Source organism: Eleutherodactylus coqui, chromosome 1 (assembly GCF_035609145.1).
Source record: "Eleutherodactylus coqui strain aEleCoq1 chromosome 1, aEleCoq1.hap1, whole genome shotgun sequence".
Classification (NCBI taxonomy): domain Eukaryota; kingdom Metazoa; phylum Chordata; class Amphibia; order Anura; family Eleutherodactylidae; genus Eleutherodactylus; species Eleutherodactylus coqui.
Window position 1 is genome coordinate 197,983,177 of NC_089837.1, and position 15,475 is coordinate 197,998,651.

At 40.6% G+C, this 15,475-nt stretch overlaps 1 protein-coding gene across 3 annotated transcripts in view; it reads right to left on the reverse strand.

Moving 5' to 3' along the window:
* Positions 1–15,475, reverse strand: part of COG2 (component of oligomeric golgi complex 2) — a 65,697-nt gene that overhangs the window by 16,616 nt on the left and 33,606 nt on the right. For all 3 annotated transcript variants that reach the window (XM_066605330.1, XM_066605322.1, XM_066605338.1), the window contains 7 exons: positions 14,557–14,681; positions 10,491–10,617; positions 8,066–8,205; positions 6,099–6,160; positions 4,936–5,087; positions 2,434–2,628; positions 1,056–1,128 (listed from right to left, as the gene is read on the reverse strand). In XM_066605330.1, the coding sequence (XP_066461427.1) occupies positions 1,056–1,128; positions 2,434–2,628; positions 4,936–5,087; positions 6,099–6,160; positions 8,066–8,205; positions 10,491–10,617; positions 14,557–14,681 (874 nt within the window). The remainder of the gene's footprint in view (positions 1–1,055; positions 1,129–2,433; positions 2,629–4,935; positions 5,088–6,098; positions 6,161–8,065; positions 8,206–10,490; positions 10,618–14,556; positions 14,682–15,475) is intronic.

Here is a 15,475-nt window from a genome sequence, read left to right on the forward strand (position 1 = left end):
GACGGGCACGCCAGCGCAGGGAAGGTAAGTGAATAACTTCTGTATGGCTCATATTTAATGCACGATGTACATTACAAAGTGCATTAATATGGCCATACAGAAGTGTATAACCCCACTTGCTTTCGCGAGACAACCCCTTTAAAGGGGTTGTCCCGAGGCAGCAAGTGGGTCTATACACTTCTGCATGGCCATAATAATGCACTTTGTAATGTACATTGTGCATTAATTATGAGCCATACAGAAGTTATAAAAAGTTTTATACTTACCTGCTCCGTTGCTGGCGTCCTCGTCTCCATGGTGCCGACTAATTTTCGCCCTCCGATGGCCAAATTAGCCGCGCTTGCGCAGTCCGGGTCTTCTTCTTTTCTGAATGGGGCTCCGTGTAGCTCCGCCCCGTCACGTGCCGATTCCAGCCAATCAGGAGGCTGGAATCGGCAATGGACCGCACAGAAGCCCTGCGGTCCATGAAGACAGAGGATCCCGGCGGCCATCTTCAGCAGGTGAGTATGAAGACGCCGGACCGCCGGGATTCAGGTAAGCGCTGTGCGGGTGGTTTTTTTAACCCCTGCATCGGGGTTGTCTCGCGCCGAACGGGGGGGGGGGGGGGGGGGGGGGGGGGGTTAAAAAAAAAAAAAACCCGTTTCGGCGCGGGACAACCCCTTTAAGTAGCAACTAATGACAATAATAAACATTTCAGTTAAAAGAAATAATACTGAAGATGATTGCGCGTAAGGTTGATGCGCCAACTGCGCAGCTCCTCATTATCAACTTTTTGACGATCAAATGTTCTGGGACCAATGGAAAATGGAGTAGTAAAGTCAGTTATTATGTAGAAGAGGGAAATAAGTTTGAAAGCCCAATTTTCAACAACCAATCCCCCCTAGGTATATCCCCTAGTTGTCAATAGACATATATGGTATATTTTGTCTTGTGGCTACGGTAGCTGTGTACTTGCAAACAGATTTCAATAATTAAATACAACTGTAAACCACAACCTAGGAAATAATACATACACAGAACAGTACATTAAGATATGGGTAGGAAAATCACCTTACCTTTAATTATTTCGATATTCTTAAATCCAGTTGAACTAAGTTTTACTTTAATTACATCAACTAATTCGGGTAACTGGAAAAGGAAAAAAAATACATAAAATGTCACTTGTTTTTTGTGATGCTGCTCTCTGCAATATCTAATAAACTGTGATAGTACGAACACGAAGGACGAAATAAAGCGGTTTTAGGCTTTAAAAATTGATTTCAATAAATAGGAAAAATATTGACAGTTTCCAATATACACACAAAATAGGTCTTTATTTTTTTTTTTAAAGTGTCTAACAGCAAAACTGCCGCCTTGTCCGTAGCGACCAAAGTTCAACTTTCATTTTCTATAGTGCTGTGGAAACAGAAAGCTGCACTATAAAGGCTTACTATGGACAACAAGACCAGGTTTGTTGTTAGACAGTTCTGAAGAAATGAAGGACAAAGTTTCTCCTGTACTCCTAATGTCCTAACTACTATAGTAACACAGATAACATACTAAGGCCGACTTTTGCTGCAGAATCCGGGGAAAAAAAATCAGAAGTTTAAAAAAAAAAAAAAAAAAAAAAAAAAAAAAAAATCGATGCTGCGCATGTCTGACGCTGGCATGCCATGACCATCTACAGTACATTAAAGAAGAACAGTGACGCGTACTCAGGGTCATCGGCTGCATTGAGAGCCTGAATCTGCTGTGGGAACCTGCATGCAGAATCCGACTCTGCCATGTGCAGGCGGTCTTATGAGGTCTATAAACATTAGATAGCCGTTTGCTTAATGTAGAACTAAACTTTTTACAAACTTTTGAGATAGTGACATCTCAGAAGTTTTGATCAATGGTGGTCTGGGTGCTGAGATATCCAAAACTGCTAAAACGAGAGGGCAGAGGAGCTCAGATGAGTACTGTGCCCGTTTGACTATAATTTATTATTACGAGTGGTACATGGACTCGATAGACTCCGAGCAGTGATGAATGTAGCTGAATGGCACAGCACTCAGCTATGTGAACATACTCTAAAAATGCATGTTTTCTTATTGCTTGCACCCTGGTTGCCTGTAGTTTGAGACTCCAGATGCACTGCCACTGTGTGTGTTTTATGTATATAGTTCAGATTCCCATGATCTGAATGATGATTGGGCCATGTAAAAGGGTCTTTAGGACAGCTGGCAAAATCAGTCGACATCATTCGTCAATGAACAATCTTGCTTTGAAAGAATGTTCCTAGAATTATAGTTCGTCCGTCGCCAAAATAGAATTGAACCACAAGCTTGATCCAGTTTATAGACTTCCTTACCTTGATATGAAGTACATCTGTGTCAGACGCAACAGTAATCAACAACAAAATGATCATGTTTGAAGAAAAAAATACTATAATAGCCAATTGATTGTTCTCACCTGATCCATTATTTTATCGATATCTGCAACCATGAGAATTAGCTTATGCGTTGACATAAGGGAAGACTGGGCATCTGGTGCTGACCCAATCTGCTGGTCTTCAGATCTGAAAGGAGGGGGTATATCTCTGCTGCTGGTGGGCATCAAACTTTTACTCTCAGTTACATTACCTTCTGACGTGGCATAGATGGACAACTGTAAAATCACAATCAATCACTTAGGAAAGAGATATCTAGAAAGCTATATTTCAGATGTATTAGACCCTTTAAAAGACAGAGGCAGAGAGAAATTTTTGCATTAGGATAGCAAACAAAATTATCACCCTGGGCACAAATCTGCTCATAAGTGCAAACATACTACTGTTCGTGCATCTCATGAAATCAGTATATGTTGCAATATGAGCTATTTCCAGCAATTTGTAAAAAATAATGATAAAGTGGCTAACCCCCAAAATTTGTCTCAACCAGGGAATAGCTTTTAAAGGGAACCTGTCATGTTGTGCATGCAGCGCAATCTGTGGACACCATGTTATACAGCAGAGAGGGTGCAGCAGATTGAAATAATGTAGGGTTTTGTGCAAAAATGCTCTGGATTTGGAGATCCAGTGGGAGGTACTGTTCGTTAAAGGGGTTCTGTCAGCAAAAAAAAAATTATACTCACCTCCATCCTGCCCTGCATCACTTTATAGTCTAACCAGTGAAAACAGAGAAGTTAAAAAAACAAAGCATACTCACCTAATCCCGTTGTATTTCCTCCCTTTGTTGTTTACTTGCCGCATGAGAGGTTAACTCCCATGGCACCTGCACGCTAAACCTTCTATCTGTCTTCCTGTCAGCACTTCTCTCTCAGCGCTGACATACTTCCTGGTCTCGGAGCGATGTGGGGAGAGCGATGTAGACCCACCCACAGCAAGTCAGTGTAATGGGGCTGCATAGCCCTACCTCACGTCAGGAGACCAGGAGGACTACAGTATTAAATTTTACTGAAGAAATGGTAAAAATATGGATTTTCGGTATAACTTACCGCAAAATATCTTTCTCGTCACGTTCATTGGGGGACACAGCCAGACCTTGGGTATAGCTACTACCACTAGGAGGCGACACTAAGCAGAAAGTGTTAACTCCTCCCACTTAGCTATATCCCCCCTGCAGGCATCACGCTAATCAGTTTTGATATATATATTTGTTTAATTTCTTTTTAACAAACCTTTTAAAATCATGAAAAAGTAGCAAGTTTAAAACTTATCTTCTTGATGGCTTGCCTGGCAGCAAGCAGCGTACATTTATATTGGCCCTTTTTAAAAATGTTCCCGTCTCCCTCTTCCCGGCGTGCATGTGCACTCGAGTCAGGCAATCCTAACTCCGTCACCACTGACGTCTCTCGCATCGGCCCGTAATATGCAGGAGTCGATCGCGAGTGTGCATACGCGCCGGGAAGGGGAATGCATGCGCACTCGGCATTGGCTCCGGAGGTTAGACGCGGCCGGCGTAGGAGTGACGCGTTACGTGCCAACCAGTGACCCGGGTGGAAGTATTTGCTGTCCAGCAGTGGTCGAGGCAGTTGCGGAAGCTGGAACTTTTCCAGCTTCTGCACTACCTTATACAGCCTGCAAAGGGACATCGCAAGACGAGGTGGTGTCTGGTGAACGGCCCAACAAGGTTCAGGCGAGTATAGAATTATTATTTTTTTGGCGACAGAACCCCTTTAATGACCGTCTTCCCTGTAAGATACAGAGATAGGTGCCAATCACTGATAGCACCCCACACCACCACCGGTCTGCTGAACCCAGAATGAGTAGAGATTTAATTTCATAAATCACAAAGACAATACCGTATTTTCCGCCGTATAAGACGACTCCCTAACTGTTGACTTATACGCCAGGAATACGGTGTAGGAAAAAAAAAATCAATACTCACCTCCCGCGGTGCTGCTGCAGGCTGTCACGCCCTCCTCCACACCGACAGAGCATTGCTTTCGGGATGCGGGGCTTGATGTCATTGAATGGCTGTGATTGGCTAACACAGCTCGGGCTTTCATTGGCTGACGCCACGCTGAATTAGCCAATCAGAATATTAGCTTTCTGGAGACAGGGCATTCAAGCCCCGCATCCAGAAAGCAATGCTCTGTTGGCATGGAGGAGGGAGCGACAGCCTGCAGCAGATCATCGCAGAATGCGGCGGGAGGTGAGTATTAATTTTTTTTTTTTTATAGCTTATACCCGATGTATAAGACGACCCCCAACTTTAGACAAGATTTACCAGGGTTAAAAAGTTGTCTTATATGCCGGAAAATACGGTATATTGTTTTTGGCCAAAATTATACATCAATCTGCTGAATTGTAAAAAATTATCTGTAGACAACTGCTTATAGTCCAGATCTGCTGCATGTTAACAGCAAACATCATTGACCTGCACTCTACAGTTTATAAAAGGAAATTAAAAACATCCAAGATGACAGTGGTCATTAAATAAGAAATACTGGGGCACAATCATCATTACTCACTTCTTTAATAAATACACAATAACGTGACAGCAGTTGCAGGGTAAGTTTCCAGAAACGGTGAGCAAGTAATGGCAGATAGATGTGATCAGACCAGCATGAAGTTAGACAGGTCCACAAGACACTGGTAGCTCTGAGACAATATGCACTTTCAGCTGAAAAACAGAGACAACACAACATTAAATCATTTAACAGTTTATTCTATAATTAGCAAGAATAAGAATGCTATGGGCGATCGATAAAGAATAATACCTTTCCAATTTTAGGTCCACAGTAACTTTTGTTTAAACCCTTTCACATTCTGCACTGTCAATACCGACCACTACACCTAAGTCATGAGTCTAAAAATGGCCCCCAGGTTTACCATTGGCAGATATGTACTATGCCATGCTAATGACTTGGCCTAATAGAATATCTAGCAGTGATAAGCTAACAGGCACTAATGCTTTGGACACTGGGTAGAAGTAAAAATAAATCAAAATAAAAATGTAAACGCTGTGTTAAAGTAAAACATGCTAAAAAAATTTGAACCAAAATACCTCCTATGTAAAGATAAAGTTATGTGAGTAAAAAATATGCTTTTGTGCTATGAATGAATTTTGTGAAAACCTTAATTTTCTCCTGTAAACTCACGTGAAGCCGTACAAAGCCAGACTCTAAGCAAGCCCTAAGGTAAATAAATATCTAAAGAGCACTATGCTGCGCATGGCACTACATATGCGTTAGTTTCCCTGTGCTCAAAGTTATTCAATGACGGCTGATAAGTGCATTTGGTAACGTGCCTCTCTATTAGTAGCTATGTCGGGGGCGGGAAGTATGCCAGAGTATGACATCAGCACTGATTGTTGTATAGCGCCTACTTATTCGACAGCGCCTTCAGGTAATTGGTTTATTACCCCCCAGCAGCTGTACTCATTTACCAACCTCGGAAGGATGGAAGTCAACCTTGAGCTAGGTACCTGAACCGAGGGAGTGAACCTTCAGGTCGTGAGCGAGAGCCTAGGACTGCATACTGTTGCCTTAACACTCTGTGCCAAACGAGGCGCTCCTGATCATCTAGTAACTATAAATTAGGAAGCACATTTGTAAATGTAACAATAATGATAAAGTGGCCAATCCTTTGAAATGTGTGTCTGAACACCTGAAATGCAATATATGATATATACCTGAAGCTTCCTCTAGATGAGAAAGTAATGCAGATTCAAAGCTTCCTGCTATTTCTTTAAACCTAAAGGAGGAAAGCAAAATTATCTCTGAAATATTTGCCAAATACTTATGTCTGGGGCTTATTATTTTCCAAAAATGCAAGTGTAAAACACAGATATACAGCAATATATGTTCTAAATTCAAAATCGGTTATTAAGCTCTTGCATTTCACCAGTTTTATTTGTAACCTAAGAAAATGCAGTTCTGTTCACACTGTGCTCATGGTGCACAAAGGGATCCTATAGTCCTTATAAGTTCCTTTTTATGTGTCAGAGGGCAATGCAATGATTGTTCCTCAAATTTGGAAGTTGCCTGTAACACAGAAGGGGAGGGTCCGGGAATATGATTCTCAGACAGTCGTCCTTGTGTATAGTATGATCTAGTACCCTTGCAGTTTTTGTAGTTGCAGATTGTAGGTCACTACTAGAGCTACACGATTGCCAACAAACAAGAGGGCTATACGATCCCTAGGAAATTCACATGTTTCATGTCCAATTACCGGTTTCGGAGCATTTTTCTAGCCACGGACACAACATAGAACATATTAAAGTTACTATATTAAAAGGCAAATTCAAATCTCAACGCCATAGGATTTGGGAGTACAAATATATAACAATCTCTGAAACTCTCATCACAAGTTTAAACATTTCAAAATGTTTCATGGTAGAGTGGACTATATCAGAAATCTGGAACAGAGATAACACACAGGCCTGGTGACCCCCTAACATCAATTTAGAGACCATAAATCCCATCCATATCAATGGACTAATTTACTCCTCTGCTCCTCCTGTTCTGGTATTGTTTTAAGTGCTTCTTCTAAAGTATTCCATTTTGTCTTAAGGAAGAACCTTAAGTAGATTCAAAAGCTTGATGTATCATCATGTATTTTTGTTAGCCATTAAAATGTATCATATCTACAAGATTACTTGGTTTCACTTGCTGAGAACAGTCACATTTTGCTCTACTGGCTAAAACGGTACCAATTTTTTTTGTGTGTGTAAAACTGTTTATGATGACTAACCCAGTGTGTTCAACACCCAATTGTTTGCTGCCATCTGCTGGCCTATGGCTGAATTGTTTGTCAGAGTAACCTTGTCTTGCTGAGCAGTAACTGGCAATCTGTCACATATGACAAGCATGCCAGGCTCTGAAAAGGAAGAGATCTAATCAATAGTTAAAAACAAAAAGAAAGCGTAGTGAGTGGACCTGTTGGATGTAGGGCAAGCGATTGGTGGCTGAATCAGCACCTTTGACAGTGCCTTTGAATCAGTACTCAGCCTCCAGAGAGTGCTATTGTGATTCCAGTGTCCCTCGGACTAAGAGAAGGGTATCCCGCTGATAGCATTGTTTCAGCTGGTATTCCGCTCCGAGAACACAGCAGCACTTCAGCTGTCTTCTGCGTACCCCGCTCAGAGTGCTCAGCTGTATACCAGCTGAGTGCTCCAACAACACAGCAGCTGTATACAGAAGACAGCGCTCCAGCTGTCTTCTGCATACCCTGCTCGGAGAGCTCAGCTGGATACCAGCTGTATACAGAAGACAGCGCTCCTGCTGTCTTCTGCATACGAGAGCCTTCACTTACACACTAATAAGCTTATACAACACATTATATGTACCCCAGAGTGATACCATTAAAAATACAAATCGACCCATAAAAAACAAACCCTCATATGGCTGTGTCAAAGAGCTACAGCTCTTGCAAAGCAGCGATGATAATCACTAGGTCATTAAGCAAAAAAGTAGGCCCATCACTAAGGGGTTAATAAAGTCAACTAAAAAAGAAAAAGCACCACAGAGAGAAGATAAGGAGAAGACTATAAGAGCTGCTTCTACACAGATACTGACAGACATGGCGATGCTGCAAGTAGTAATACTGTGTGAGAAGAAACTAGTTTAATCATTAAACACTGAAAAGTCATCTGGTTACCTTATTTGGAAATACACTGGTAAATTCCATCTGTTATTAAAACTGTGGTAAGATGGATGTGCTCGTAATCGCTTTACACTTGCTTGGGACCCACACTGTCTTTCAAATTTTCTCAGAAAATCCATGCTAATATTATAGTTCTGAAAAAGACAAGGGAATAATAAAAGGTTAATGTCACACTTGTTATAAAATACAAGGGTGCCCCCCCCCCAATAGGAACCCATAGCGAATCAAATCCAGAAGGTCAGACACCCAGCAATCAGACAGTGATAGCATCCCGATATACAATGCTTTACATGAGAAGGTTACTTAGGGCATGTTCACATGTGCATTTTGCTGTGTATTTCATGCCAGAGTATCCTTACAATACACGTCCCATTGATTTGTACATTTACGTCCTGGAGCGTCGGGGTATGTATGAAGAAAGGTCGCGGGGTGACCGCTCTTCATACAGCGTGGGCGTCAGCTGTTTATTACATTGGCTGTCCATGTCTATTAACCCTTTAAATGCCGCTGTCAATTCTGACAGCAGCATTTAAATCCCCCGAACAATGTTCGGGGGTCCCGTACAGCCCCCCCCGCTGTGAGATCGGGGGAGCTGTGCAGGTGTCATGGCAGCCGGGGACCTTCTGAAAGGCCCCAGGGCTGTCTTAGCAGACTGCCTATCCAGCCATCCGCATGGGGTGGATTGATAGGCTGCCTGTCAAATTGCAGTATGACATAATGCTGTAGCATTACGTCATACTGCAGGAGCGATCAAAGTATCGCATGTTGTAGTCCCCCAGGGGGACTTAAAACTAAAGTAAAAAAAAGATTAAAGATTTTTTAATTGTAAAAAAAAAAAAAAAAAAAAAAAAAAAAAGGAATAAAAGTTTAAATCCCCCCCCCCTTTTGCCATATCTATAATTAAAACATCTAAATAATAAAATAAAAATATATATTTAGTATCGCCGCATCCGTAAAAGTCCGATCTATGAAAGTAGCACATTATTTACCCCGTATGGTAAACATTGTCTGAAAAAAATATATAAAGAACGCCAGAAATGCACTTTTTCAGTCACCCTGTCTCCCAGAAAAAACGCAATAAAAAGTGATCAAAAAGTCGCATGTATTCCAAATTGGTACTAACGGAAACTACAGGACATCCTGCAAAAAATGAGCCCTTGCTTAACTACGTCGATGGAAAAATAAAAAAAGTTATTGTGCGCGCAAGATGACCGCAGAAAATAATTGAAAAAAATGTAATGTCTTTGAAAATAAAAAATAGTATAGTAAAAAAAAACTCTACAAGTTTGGTATCGTAGTAATCGTACTGACCCGTAGAATAAAGTTATCATGTCGCTTTTATTGCAGTTTTTGTTCCGTAGAAACAAGACGCACTGAAAGATGGCGGAATGTCCCTTTTTTTTCAATTTACTCAACTTAGAATTTTTTAAAGGTTTTTCAGTACATTATATGGTACATTAAATAGCACCATTGAAAACTACAACTCGTCCTGCAAAAAACAAGCCTTTATACAGCAACATCGATGGATAAACAAAGGAGTTACGATTTTTTTAAGGGGGAGAAAAAACGAAAATGGAAAAAAAAGGGGGCCGCGTCATTAAGGGGTTAAAATACACGTCAAAAATAGTGACGTCATTTCTATTTTCAATTTCAGCATCGGATTTTGGCATTGCAAAGATATGGGACTTCAAAAATATGTGTCACCAGGTTTTGACATGTATTTTGCAGCGTGGAAGCGGAAAAACCTAAATGATTTTGGAAAAAAAAATTACAACATTTATAGCACATAGTAAATGCTGCAAAAAAAAATGGACAAAAACCAAAAACATATAATGGTAGAATTGATGTTTTTCACACTGCGATTTATTTCTCCTGCGTTTTATACGCAGTTTCCACTTGCAGTTCCAATGCAGCTTTGAATGGAAGAATAAAAGTCCATAGACTTTTACTGCCTCCATGCACCGGGTGTTACGCATGGGAAATTTGTGTGTGTAATACACGGTGACAATATGCCCGTGTGAATGAGCCCCAAGACTAGCAATCTTGCTCAAGTCTCTAGTAACAGTAAGCCGGGGAAAGTTGTGCCAAGTTTTTTTTTATAAGACACAGGCCTCTTTGGTTTGGAGCATCATTGGCTATCCGTGCACCAGTAGATTTGCGCTATAATTTATGACCATTTTAAGTATAACGTTTAATACATTTGTCAGGCCACAGGACACCCATTTCCTTTGCTAAGCCTGAGACAAGTGATGTGAGAAGAGCAAAAAAAGAAGAAAAGTTGCAAATTATGTCACACCTTTGGTACATGCAATAATTTGCAACTTTTTTTGCACCACAACCCTTTACTACTACTTTAATGCAATTTACTTGACTGCCAGATGCTGAAAAACACTTGCTGTACATCATGTAAAATAATGACCTGGTGAAAGATGTCAGGATTCCCAGGGTTGAAGAGGGAAGGCAGTCTTTCTTCTAATCCACAAGCGATCTCTGGCCAAACAGAATTCACTAAGAAGTCATATCCTGGGACCATGTCGGCTTTTTCACTAAAATACATGAGGTACAAAGCATCACAAGTCTGCATTTGAAAATTTGTCAATCAAAAATAAAACATTTTGTTGCAATATTTTACCTTCATAGAAGTTGTCCTACAAATGAAATCCCCCCTAAATACATTTCTTACGTAAAGATAACAATATTCTCCACACATCCCTGTTTATTGCACTTACAAGCTCCATTTGGATTTGTTCATTTTTTTAAATGCTTTTCATGGAGAATGCCATTAACCTCATGTAAGGAGTATATTATGTTTGCGTTAGGGGAGCTTTCTTGGCTGTTTAAGTGACTCTCAATTCATTCTCTACCTGGATGAAGCTATTCCGTTAGCTAACAAAAATGGCATTGGGGGAACTTCCACTTATCAGACATTTATGGCATATTCTGTGGATATGCCAAAAATGTCTAATATGAGAAAACCCCTCAGAGAGAGGATGTGCCACCTCTCATGACATGTCTATTTTAGTAAATTTGTTTATCCCTGAAATATAAAAATTCTGGAGCACCTTTGCTCAAAATTCTGCACTGTGACGTTGGCCTATTATTCCACCTAGAAAGTATGGAAAAAATGACAAGGTGTTACCAGTTGGGTCCCTACACAGTTAATGCTCTGTAATCAGTGCTTATGGTGCAGACAGTATAGGAACACACCCCTTTGACAAGAGAAATAAGAATGTACAGTATAATGCAGGTGCTCTAAGAAAAGATGTGCAAGAATTACTTCATAGCAAATACAAATACTGCATTTATCAATATCTTTTTGTGTGCAGTCTGCTATAGATGCTGATGGGGCCCCGGGGTGTTATGCCAGTGTGGCGCATTGGTGATACAGGGCAATCCACTGCTTTGCCAGTATGAGTTGTGCCTCTGTATAGTGTGGCACACCTATCAATGGCTGGCATGCTTGGTATCGGTTCACATGACTATTTTGTTTGCAGTCACCCCTCCCCCAATCTGGTTTGAGGTGTGTGGCTGCATTTTAGTTTGCACTGAACAAATTGCTCCTGCTTATTGCAATCTGGCTCTGCATGCTACTAGGGAACATGGTGATTGGACCTGCCCTGCAGTTTTTCTGTGAGTTATGTGTTTGTACATTTTTTTCTCTCACCTCTGTGATTTGCATTGAAAATTAGATTAATTTACCGAATTTATAAACTTCCAGCTGTGCAAAAAAAGCAATCAAACAAGATTCATTTAAATAGCTCAACACAATTAATATAACAAATGCTTTCTTCAAATTCAACACAAAATGACACTGACTATTGCAATCTGAAACCTATTCAAGCCCCTGATATAAGAGTCCCACCTAAGAGCACACATTTCCAAATCAGGAGTTGTCTCGAGCACACCTGATACAACTAATCAAGGGCTTCATAAGTTGCATTTGGTGTGCTTGAGATAAAACATCAAATACCTGAGCTGGCTGGGACTGATTGTGACATTTAATTGCATTTTAGAAATATGGCCAAATTAAGAATGGTCCAGAAAGTTAAGGGAAGAGATTACTGCCTTGCATAAACAAGGAAAAGGATACAAAAAGATAGAAAGGCACTGAATGTTGCCAGAGATACACTTGGAAGCATAGTTCACAAGTTAAAAGTTAAAGGAAGCCTGGCTACACTACCTGGACGTGGCAGAAAGAGGAAGCCACCACCAGATTCCTGAGGAGGCAGGTAATTAAAAACCCTCAAGTGACTGTAAAAGACCTGTAGCAAGATTTGGTGGCAGCTGACACCGAGTTTTCCGTTTGCCCGAACTCGAAGACCTACACCTCTACTGATTCAAAAACATAAAGAATTTGGATCCAATAAGCTCAAAGCCATATAACTAAGCCACAGAAGTGTGGGGATTCTGTTCTGTGAAGTAATGAAATAAAACAAACTTTTCAGGCCTATGGATCAGTGGAATGTCTGGAGGAGGAAGAATGAATATGCTGAGCATTATACCCTGCCTACAGTGAAGACTGGTATCGGTTCTGGGATGCTCTGGAGATGCTTAGCTTTATCTGGCAATGGAAACCTACAGCTAAAGCTTGGGTGTCATCAGACTTTGCAACGGGACAATAATCCCAAGCATACTTTGAAGTCCACCAAAGTAAAAAAAAAGGGTCCTTTACGAAGTACTAAAGACGCTTGTCATGAAGGGGTTGAATAATACTGAGACTACAGTAATCATTAAAAGCTGCATTTTGTGTTGGATTAGGAGAAACCACTTGTTCTATTAGTTGTCTGGAGCTACTTAAATTGTTCTCGTTTTTTTATTTTTTTTTTTGTCAAACAGCTGAAAGTTTTTAGATTGACAAAATGGCTTAGATGGCTCGGGCAGCATTGACTAACATCGGATGTATTTAAGAAGTGATTCTCAAGTTCCCATTTTCACATTTCTCCTCTTGAAACAAAAGTACCCAAATATGATACTCCAAGAGCAAATGTGCTCTATGATTAATATTGTTCATGTTATCCCTCCACCTGGGAAGATCTAGATTTAGACATGTACATGTGATCAGTCTCTTTGCACACTGCCTGCTCGTCCCCTACTTTCGCCCCCTGTCCTCATGTGCCAGATCTTCAAGTACATGGCAATTCTCTCCTTAGGAAACCCAAACATTCCTCAATAACTTACATTTTTGTATGGTTTCCTATAAAAATTAGTATGCAAATGGGAGGTGTCATTATGCCTCGACAGTGCCACCGATAAGGGAGCTTTCCAACAAGTCAATGTCCGTCTTTTCAACAGACCTTGTAACATGAATGTAACATATAAACCAAAACCAGAATGAAAATATAACTATGTACAGACAGGCTGTTTTAGCCCCTCATCAGTATAAAGTAGGTTTCTGGATGAGACGTCAGTCGGGTGCGGTACAGTTTCTCAAAATATACTCTAGACTAGTGTAAGTCCAACTGTAAAATATTGCCTTAAAGGGTCCATGTTGGTATGATTTAGATATTGGAGAATAACTCCACTGATTAGTATAGATTCATTAGGATGCACAGTGAAAGGAGGGGAGGAATATTTTTCACTTACATTTTGAATGCTTATATAAGAGAAAAAAAACTGTAAATACAGGGGCCTACAGAAAAGCAATTTATTGTACATTTTTTACTGCTATGCTGAGATTATTTCTATTGATAGGTCCTGCAGCTAATAACCATACACATGAAATGGTTTGGCTGACAGTTATCTCCCTCAGCCTCCCCAATAATCATCCAGGCTCAGACTGGCCAAGTGTGTAAGTCAATTCAACATGTCTGAGTTCTCGAGATTGGGTCTTATGTTGCTGGTATATGTTACCAAAATCAGTGGTGTCAACCAACAATTATCTAAGACAGTCAATAATAATCGCATCAAAAAGATCTAGTTATAGGATAGCAAGGTAAAGGCTGGTTTACACGGGCCGATGATTGCTCAACCGACAGTGAGTGACAGCTTTGAGCGATCATTTTGCATAAACTATTAAGTAGCTTCTCAGCTACTTAATAGCAATTAAGTGTGCAAATGTAGCCTTCACTGAATGCAGTTAATAGCCCGAGGCTATTATCTGCGCTCAGATCCTTTTTTTCTCCACGGGGAAACAATGCTATCAGCACTCCCCGTGGAGAACTGCTGATAAGGCTGAAGGACGATTTTTAGGTTGGACTGAATTTAACGATCAGCTAGCAGTGCACCCAACGTGCACGAAACGTGCACGATGGGCGCGCATTTAGACGCAACGATTATCGCTAAAACGATCGCCTTTTAGCGATTTTTTTTTTAGTGATCATCGGCTCGTGTAAATGGGCTTTAAGTCAAGGTGCAACAAACTAGAGAACTTCTAGGTATGTCAGTTTGATGCTCAGATCAACCACATAGAGGTGTAATTTAAATGACACAACAAAGATGATAGATTACTTTCCACAATAGTCAGTGCATGGCGATTGTAAATGTACCTTGATATGGCTCCTCCTGTTACTTCTCTTAGAAGTCGACAATGGTGGGGAACAAACTCTAGAAGTTTGTTATACATAATCTGGAGTCCATTGGGATGGGACCGTACATACTGCTCCACTATAACCTGCAAAATAAAGAAATATTTTAGCTATATAACTAATAAGTAGTGCGCTCAGACCAAATCTACAGGAAAATAATGAAATATATATCACCCAAGCAAAGACTGCTCATGCAACTCTTTGAATGATACCTTTTGGTTTGTCTTGGAAGTAAACATGGAATTAATGCAAAACATTGGGCATATGTAAATCCTCAAACAAAGCTAGCGGAACATAATTTTTTATGCAGTTGGTCTAATTCTAGACAACTAGAAGAGTGGAATGTACAATGACAACTGCTGCTGATTTTAAGGTTAAGTAAAAGCCCTTTTACACCAGCTGAATTGTTCAGATTCCCGTGATCCTTGTTGTTCAGTGTAAATGTATGCCCTGACGGAATGGCGAATGAAAGTTCATGCATGCAGAAAACTGAATGACGGATCAGCCGTGTGAATAGGCAGCAATTTAGTCATGCATGGACTGCTTACTTACTGTGAATGGTGGTGGGCGAGCCAGAATGATCCCTGGCCCGCTCCACCTCCATTGACTAGCGATGCTCGTTCCTGTGCCCGACTGATTGTCATATGTAAAAGGACCCCAGGCCATGCTTCTTGTAAAACAGAATCTGACTTGAACATTAAAGGGGTATTCCAGTTGTACAAAGTTGCTGTCAAATAAAAGATACAGTGATCCCTCGCTATATAGCGGTTCAATGGTTGCAACTTCAGTGCACAGCGGATTTTAGATAGACCATATATAATTCTGTTTTTGCTGAGATTTTCGCTATATTGCGGAATTTTGAGGTACATCTAGGAAATAC